Genomic DNA, 9,928 nt, shown 5'->3' with positions numbered 1-9,928 from the left:
GGTAACTCGGTGCAGAGGTTTACAGAAAAGCACAATTGTTTACATGCTGTGCTCTAAGAATATTATAAATTATATCAGCAAATTTACAATTGATGAAGATAGAAACCTTGGTACCGGAAGTGATCACAACACCGTATTGTTAAAGTTAAAAATTGGGCCTGACATGGGATATAATCAAAGTACAAACAATATGACAAAAGTTAATATATGGAACATTACAAGCTTTCAAGATTACTCTGATTATCAACAGAAACTTGCAAGAGGGCTTTGCTAGTTGGAATATAGACACAATACATGATGTAGATAAGCTATGGGATTCTTGGAAAACAATTGTTATAGCAGCTGCAAAAGAGAGTATAGGAACTAAACAGTTTAACACAAAACATAAAAGCTGGTTTGATAAGGAAGTAAAATCTGCAATCTTAGAGAGAAGAGAAGCTGCAAGGGCTCATAGACATAGTGCTAAATTTATTTCAAATAAAATTTCTACTCAACATTTATGGGAAGTGTATCAAGAAAGCGATATACTGTAAAACAATTAATACAAGAAAATTACAGAAAATAGAGTAAACAAATCAGTTGAAATTTCTAAGAAGGGTGGACCATCCTGTAAAGACTTTTGGAATATCTTAAAGGGTACTCATGATAACACATCGGACATTACTTGTGTTATATCACCAGATTCGGGAGAAATTATTACTGAAAAAGAAAAGATTATGAAATCAGCTCCAAATTATTGGGAAAGGGTAGGTGAATGTAATAGGGATAAAGATTATTTTTCTTTTCTGATAAATAGACAAGTTAACGGATTACGTAATAAATCTTTTCTTGCCACTGATGATGATAATGAGAACATGTTAACAGATATTAATATAGACTTAGATATAATAAATGAGGCACTATCTTTTGCCAAAAATAATAAAGCACCTGGAGCTGACAATATGAGCTTCTGAAAAATGGAGGTGCCGCAATGGAAACATCTCTCATGTATCTTTTTAACAAATTAGTCCAAATTGAAAAAAATCCAAATGAATGGAACTTAAATATAATTGTTCCAATCTTCAAATCAGGAGACAGGAACGATTTTAATAATTATAGAGGAATATCACTAACTTCCTGTGTTTCAAACATTTTCAACAGAGTTATTTCTCTACATATTTCTTATTTTATTGAAAGTAAAGATTTGCTTTCGGAAGTCTAGGGGGGTTTCAGATCTAAGCATAGATGCGAGGATCATATTTTTACTCTTAAAAGTATTCTAAACATGTAGATCTAAAGAAGGAAAAAATACGTATCTAGCCTTCCTGGACTTCCGAAAAGCATTTGATAGTGTTTGACGTAAAGGCCTCTTAAAAGCAGCATGGGATGTTGGAATTAGAGGAAAGGTATTGCGTATCATTAACTGCTTGTGATAATGTTAAAGCTAAGTTTAGAGTAGGAAATGATCTTACAGACCAATTTTGTACAGTGGTGTGTCTTATCCCCAATACTATTTTCTATTTTTATAAATGAATTTGTAAAAATTATTCGAGACAATGGTATGGGGGTTAGAATGAATGGCTTATGAATGGGAGGCCTCTTTTGGGCCGATGACGTTGTTTTATTAGGAAATAATGAACATGAAATGATAAAAATGTTACATATTGCAAGGAAGTATGCAAAGGAGTAAAACTAACTATGAAAAATCTAATGTGATGGTCGCTGGAAAGCGCATTAACCGAGAAAAACAATGGAAAATATGGGACAAATTCATAAAAGAGGTAGGTTGCTATAAATATTTGGGAGTGATAATTTCCTCAAATCAAAAGAAACATAACCACTACCAACATGTCATTCAAAAAGGAAACCGTTTAATTTCGTATATCAAAGGTGTAATTTGATAATTTTAATAGGGTTTATTACAGCAATATTCTATGGAGGACAATAGCGCTTCCCTAAATTAATTATGCATGTGGAGTCTGGCATAGCAATTCAAAAAAAGATAATAATGACTTAGAAAAACTACAGCTAAAAATGGCCAGATTTGTACTTAAAGCTCCTCGCTCTACACCTCTACACCCATTATCAAAAACGCATGAAATTACTAAAATTAAATTCCTTAACCTAATAAATATAAATGAAAATCGGTGGCCAAATACTCTACTCCATTGCATGCTTCAACTGAAATCCAATTTTAATGAGTTAATTACAAATTTCTTGTTTCTTGTAAGAATATACTTGATAAATGTACAGATTAATATATGTTTGAACAAGTTTTTGATTCAGATAATTTCACTTTTAATTCGTTTCCTGTTAGAACTGTAAATACACATGTTGCAGACTCATACAACGTTGAATGGGAAAACCAAATTAACCTAAAGCCTTCTCTTAAAAATTAGTCAAATTGAAATCTACACCAAGGTTCGAAAAATATTTGCTTAATAAAACTAACTTTATGGGGGTAACTCTAAAATTTAAATTAAGGTCCAACACATTACCCCTTGATAGCAAGACCTACAAATGGTCTAAAGAAATTACTGGCCAGTGTACCTTGTGCCAAAGTGGCAAAACCGAAGATATTCGTCATCATTTATTTAACTGTAAATCATGTGATACAATAAGAGAGGCAGAATTAGCTATCTTAAAACAAGACCTTGAACTTTGCAATGAGACTGCAACTTTGAATATTTTTTCGGAATCTGATATTGATGATAAAATACATTTTGTTCTTGATGGAAAATTGATCTCTTTAATGATGATTTTCAGTCTGCATTTGACAGATATTGTAAAACATTTGCTAAAAAAGCTTGGGATAGAAGATCAAATTTAAAAATAGGTTAATTGCATTGTTGCTTTAGTAATACATACGGTATATTTCTATTTTCTTGTGTTTTAAATTTAATTTCTTCTATATACTTTTATAACGCTTTGTATGTATACTGTCTCTTATACACATCTAGATGTGTATAAGAGACAGGCTACGCTCACGTCCATGTATTGATAAAGAGTCAACGTGCATTGCTCCTATGCCGCAAAATTATATTTTTACTTAACTTTACTCGGGACTTCGCTATTAATTTCCCCGAAAATGAATCGAAAAAACACCTGGACAACAGAAGCAACCTTCGCCCTGATAAGTGTGTAGGGGTGTACCCAGATACATGAAGGTTTTGATGGGACAAGGAGAAATGCACAAACCTACAGGCCGATAATTACAAAGATGGAAAAGCTGGGATTTGGCTTTAATAGAGCCCAAATAATCAATACAACCAGGCTAAGGATGAAAACAACAGGTCAGGTAACGGGCCCACAGACTGGCCGTATTTTGCAGAAATGGATGAGATTTTTGGCGATAGGCCAGTATGGAACGCCAGGGCGGACACAAACACATCGAGGTCACATACCTACTCACCGAGTTTGCATAACTACCCATCGACATTATGTATAACTACCAATCGAGTTGACATAACTATACCCATCGAATATACATAACTACAAATCTAGTTTACATAACTACCAATCGAGTTTACATAACTACCCATCGACTTTATACACAACTCCCTATCGAGTTTACACATAACTAAGGTACCCATCGAGTTTTCACATACGGAATTTTCACATTACTGTACTTTTACTGTTCTAAAAAGCGCCACCTATGTCGGGCAAAAGTTCTTCGCACACACAGGTCGCAGCGGCAACACTGAAAAGGAGGAGTTTCTTACCAAAATACCATACACACACTGTTTAAGATGAATCGAGAAACTGGAGATTTGGAGCGTTTGTTGGGCACCTGCACTGCATGAGTCTAGTTTTTAAATATGAAAATACTACCGGTATATATTCCCTCTGTTTTCATTTATCATTATACCCTTCAGTCTATTTTAATTTATATCATTATAAACTGGAACTGGAAAGGAAACGAAAAGTAACAGAAGAAAACAAAAGTATGACAAACTAATCTTTTCACAGTACTTCATTTATTTCATAAATCATTTATTTAAGCATTAATAAACTTGATTAAAATATATATCGATAATATAAACTTGTCTCAAACCATCATGCTGAAACCAAGTCGACTTAGTAACCTTCCTTGTTTTTCTGTAAATAAAGAAAACTAAGAAGTGATACTGTAGTGCTGAATAAACTTACTATATCACATAATTATGAATATGAATTTTGAATAAAGATAGTAATATATAATATTTATTATATATATATACATATTAAATATATATATATATATATTTATATACTCGCCAATCGACAACCTCCGAATCCATCCGCAATCACAGTAAGGGTTTCCCTGTAGCCGACCACTTCAACTCCTCCGGCTATTCTATAAATAACTTGCGCTGTACTCTCATTACCAGTAATTTCCTATCCTTTAATAAAAGGCGCATATCAGAACTCAGACACATAATCAAACACAAAACCCACATATTCTGACTTAACAAGGACCTCGGTATGATCAGTGACTATAATTTCCCTTATTCTTAACCCTTTTTAGTAATTCATATGATTATTATCATTATTATTATTATTATTATTATTATTATTATTATTATTATTATTATCATTATTATTATCATTATTATTTTTATTATTAATATTATTACTATTATTATTACTATTGTTATTATTATTACATTTATTATTATTAGGAGGCCTATTATTATTATTATCTTTATTATTTCCATTATTATTATATTACCAATATTATTTATTTTAACATATAGACCCATTGTCTTATATATTTTCTATCACATCTGTATTTTTTTGATTGCCTATTTGTTCAGTATATGCCTTTTTATTCAGTCATTATATAGGCCTATATATATACATTTCTGTATTTCTCTATATCAAATAAGAGCCTTTCTGGCTCTTTGTTATAGTATTTGCCTGTTTGTTAACATGTTTTTGCTTATTTGCTATTTATCATGTTGAAGGGGGTTTAATCTTAGCGGTTCCTTTATTCTATGTCATTATTTATTTCCATTATTGTTAATACCGACTGAGATCTGTGTTCCCACACTGATATATTAGCCTCATTATAATTACAGTTCCTAAATCTATTAATTATTTCTATTCTTACTCCGCCCCTTAGTTTTTTTGTCCAATCACCATGTTCATTATATTCTATTAAAATGTCGACCAATCATATTATACTTTACTTTTTATCATAATTATTGTAATAGCCAACTTATATTTTGTTTGTCACACATGCTGAAGAAGACACGAGGACGGGTTGAAATATTCATGTTTTGAAAAAAAAATTCTGTTCTAAGTCTACCAAGTCGTTGACATCTCATCGTCTTTTTCATTGAGTTATATATACATATAATATATATACATATAATATAAATCAAGGTAGCAGTTAACACTGTTAAATTAGATATATAAATCATCAAAGAAAAGTAAATACAGTGTTCGAATAAAGGAAATAATAATACATCTTGTATGGGACCAATGTAGTCCTGTAAATAAATGAATAAAGAAATTGTGTAATATAATGCCTCTGGCGGGACTTACACCTGCGACCTCTCGCTGTCAAGGCGAGCGTCATAACCATTAGACCACGGAGGCTTCATGGCTTATTCACTTATTTACAGGACTACATTCGTTGAGAGCCATGCTACACGATGTATTATTATGTCCTATTATTCGAACACTGTATTTACATTTCTTTAATGATTTATATATATAATTTAACAGTGTTAACGGCTATCTTGATTTATATTATATGCAACTATTTGTTTCTAGCCGTACATATTGTGTAATGGAGTGTATCTGGTGGTATTTGAATCTGTTCAACCATGAAGCCTCCGTGGTCTAATGGTTATGACGCTCGCCTTGACAGCGAGAGGTCGCAAGTTCGGATCCTGCCAAGGGCATTTTATTACACAATTTCTTTATTCATTTATTTACAGGACTACATTCGTTGAGAGCTACGGTACACGATGTATTATTATGTCCTTTATTCGAACACTGTACTTACATTTCTTTGATGATTTATATATATATATAATTTAACAGTGTTAATGGCTATCTTGATTTATGTTATATGTATATATATGTACATATATATATATATATATATATATTTAATATGCGTATATAATAATAATAAATATTATATATCGGTATCTTTATTCAAAATTCATATTCATAATTATGTGGTAATTAAGTTTATTCAGCACTACAGTATCACTTAGTTTTTCTTTATTTACAGAAAAACAACGAAGGTTACCACCGTGAAAAGATTTGTAACAAAGGTTACTAAGTCGACTTGGTTTGAGCATGATGGTTTGACTTTAATTTTGAAGAACTTAAAAGTCATTTAAAGACACCTCAGAAGTCGGAAAAGCTCATTTTCCGCCATCTGGAATCAAAATTTACCCGGGCCGGGGGATCGGAGAACCCCTCCTTTCTCTTCGGGGTTTATTGATTCATGTAAAAAAGAATACGTATGCAACTACATATTTTTTTTATGTATGTATATACACACATAACAGTGTGTCACCGTGCACCCCCCCCCCCCAGTTTAACTTCCTCGGTATCATTTTGTTCCTACGGGAATATAGGACAAAACATTGATGTTAACAAGAAGAATATAGGGATGCATTGCATGTACTCGCGTCATTTGTAATGGTCGTTAGTGATTTATGGTCAATACTTTTTTTAGGGGGAGGGGTAATATTTATGCTCATAACCTGTGAATTAAAAATCCCATCAATATTATTTTGGTAGCAATGTGTAGTATATATGTTTCTTAATCATATGTTGTTTAAATAAAATTAATTTGATAATTATTAACGTTGGTAGAGGTCAAAAGGACATCGACCTTTTTAAAATGCAAATTTATTCATAAAATATCAATATACTTCAGTGCTAATTAAACGCATAACGCATAACAGACGCATAACGTATGAAGTATAATAATGTTTCTTGATTTTTTGAAAAAATAATCCTCAACTTGATCTTCGTTTTAGTAAGAGATTGATTGTGTCGATCAGGGTTCCAATAAAAGTTAATGATTAAAAAAACACACAGTTTGTCAAAAAGACGAACTAAATAAACTGAAAACTGATTTTAGGGTTCTAGTTGCAAATAAATTTATTATGTAAAGTGAATGCACATAAAAATTCCAAGCGAGGAGGTAAATTCATAAACCACAATGGTATAATGTGAAAAAGGCCATTGGACAATATAATAACCACTCGGTTATATATTAGAAAATGGGAATGAATGAGCTGGAAAAGATTAGAGATTACTTAAATAATCAATATGAACTAATGACAGAAGAACATAGATCTGAAATAATTATACAGATAAATAAGTATTAAGTAATGGTATAATAATTCATGTGCATTATATGCTGTTACAGAAATATTTTTTTTTTTTTAAATGACGGCAGTGGCAAAACTGCCTCCTTAGCCAACCCTAAATCGTCCCCTGAATAGGGACTGGACTGTAGTGCATTGTTAAGGTATTATCCTTTTCTACTCACAAATAATAATAAACTTGACAATAGACAAGTTATAGAAAATAGTTGTAGGATACCCATAATTGCTAAATCTTAATGTCTGCATTAAGAAATATCATCGTCAAAGTTTAAAATTTTAATATTTTTTTTCCCTTGTTCTTGTTGTCAATAAACACGGTCGAGTTGATCAGTTCTAGCACTTCTTGACGCCTATAAAAGAAAATTGAAAAATAATTAATATTAGGCTTATGTCAAAGTATTGTGCAAGACGCTGTATTTATTTACCTATTTATTTAAATAACGTCTCGTTAAGAAGGGTTTTCGTGGGGGGGGGGGGCGTTTGTTCCAGGGAGGCGTTTATTTTTTAAGTGTACAATTGATACCCATATACTCAGATAAACGCCCCTTAATTTTAGTGTAAATGTGGAATACTGTTTAATATTTCATTGCGTGATCATAGAGACTTTTGTTTCCAATCAGGTTAAAAAAAAATGTAATTCTACTGGAGTAGAACATTAATAGACTGTATTGAGAATGATGTTGCTTCATTTAGATTTGTTTCGCTTCGGGGCGAAAATATTGTTGTGAGAAGAAAATCTTTGAATTTCAAAGTTGGCAATATAACACTACAATCGATGGAAATATTATAGTCAGAGTATAAGAGTATACAACAGAAGAGAGTCCACTTAGACTTAAAATGAATTCCGCTCGACGACAGAACGCCCTCTACAAGCTGTGGTGGATAAACTTCTTGGATTTTTAATCGTGCGGGAAATCCACTCACTATGTCTTTGATTTTTTTCTCTATATAGAGGCCTTAAGAATAGGATAAAATTACCTGATCTTTTCAAGAGGAGAAAAACCTTGAATTTTGAAGAACTTAAAGGTAATTAAAAGACTCCTCAGATGTCGGGAAAGCTTATTTCCGGCCATCTAGAAAGGAAAATTTCCCGGTGGAGGTCCTTAGGACCCTCTTTCATTTTGAGGGGCTTTTTAGAGACGTTTTGAACCACCCTATTTCAAATGCTGGATCAGCCCCTGATTATTATGTGCTAATACCTCATAACTCCCAGACAGTGTCTGGGTCACTAACAGTTGAATGGATGAATTTGTTTTTTTCTCGTTTATTTGCAAATATGGATTTTAAGGTACAGGTATATCAGATGGATGTTTTCCTCATCATTGCGGTTATTTCACTCTCATTTGCTTGTGAAAGTATTTGAAGTTTGTGTCAAAAATTCTAAGTAAAGTACAATATTTTGAAAGTTACTTTGGTGTTTCCGACTATCTTTTTACTACTGTTTTATACATTAATTTGTTTGACTGAAGAGAAGACAACATTATATTTACATACCAGCAGACTGAGGAAGGGCTGGAGAACAAGTCATAGCCAAAGCAAACACATCATTAACTCAAATGTTCTCATTTAATAAGAATTACATATATCGAATACCAATGCACTCGTCTTGTGTATAGTGAGGCCTAATAAATATTATTTTTCTTATAAACTCCCAGGCTTTTTCTTTTATCAAACATTCAAAATACTATCGTGATTTAAAGTAAACTTTCTAAAAACCCACAATACATAGCATATTTTCCAATAATTTTATACTTATAAAGTCTTGCCTTTATATTTCGTTTAAAAACGGATATAATAATTTGACTTTATGCACTCTTTTCCAAATACAGGTCTTAGATTATTGTTTTTATATGCTGCCATCACTCGTCGAGGAACATGCATCCACGAGGTTTCCCCATACAGCGGATAGGGCGTCACGCTAACTCGCACAGCAGTGGAGTCTCTTCTGTTATATCATACTCTTTGCGTACAGTCACCGCTCGACCATTCGACTCAAATAAATGGCTGAGCCGTTGCATGTCCGTACAGGCCGTACAGGCCCTACACTACAGCTGTCACGGGTCCCCAAATGTCCAGCCATAATTTTCAATTTCAAATATTTAAAAATTGGACAAAATTTAAACCAATTATACTCACAATCGTAGCAAACGTCCAGATACTTCCGTGTTCCGACACAGGGGTCACCAAACACACTGTTACTAGCCCGGACACTACACGACCTTTTTCCTTCGCAGTACTGTCTGACCTTAGATACTGATGATTGCGCAATGCACGTCGTGTCTTGATATCTAATTGGGGTGGTCGAACAGCGCTGGGTACGTGGAACAGTGCGTCCGTAGATGGAGCACATAACTTTAATTTTGTAGTTTAACGGACAGCTGATATACAAAATGCTATTCTCACATACGTATTTTTGGCGGATGACCGCATCTGTAAATTCAATCAAATTATTAGTATATATCAATCAAATATTTATATAGACTCAAGAGATTAATAAGATAACCCTTATTATATATATATTTATTTATATAATATATATTTATTTAATATGTATGTATATATGTGTATATCTACGGGTACAGGTATACCCGGGTATAGGGGTATAT

At 32.6% G+C, this 9,928-nt stretch overlaps 1 protein-coding gene across 1 annotated transcript in view; it reads right to left on the bottom strand.

Moving 5' to 3' along the window:
• Window positions 1-7,066: 7,066 nt before the first annotated feature.
• The window catches only part of LOC117111049 (L-rhamnose-binding lectin ELEL-1-like), a 15,933-nt gene continuing 13,071 nt past the window's right edge, over window positions 7,067-9,928 (bottom strand). Inside the window, exons 2-3 of the mRNA XM_033253932.1 lie at window positions 9,459-9,752; window positions 7,067-7,672 (exon numbers count right to left, since the gene is read on the bottom strand). Coding sequence (XP_033109823.1) covers window positions 7,656-7,672; window positions 9,459-9,752 — 311 coding nt within the window. The 3' untranslated portion in view covers window positions 7,067-7,655. The remainder of the gene's footprint in view (window positions 7,673-9,458; window positions 9,753-9,928) is intronic.

This window comes from Anneissia japonica, unplaced genomic scaffold (assembly GCF_011630105.1).
Source record: "Anneissia japonica isolate Jap-2015-1 unplaced genomic scaffold, ASM1163010v1 scaffold573_len2283161_cov171, whole genome shotgun sequence".
In the NCBI taxonomy this organism is placed as follows: Eukaryota; Metazoa; Echinodermata; class Crinoidea; order Comatulida; family Comatulidae; genus Anneissia; species Anneissia japonica.
The sequence above is the reverse complement of the archived record's forward strand: the minus strand, read 5'-3'. Positions and strand labels throughout refer to the sequence as shown.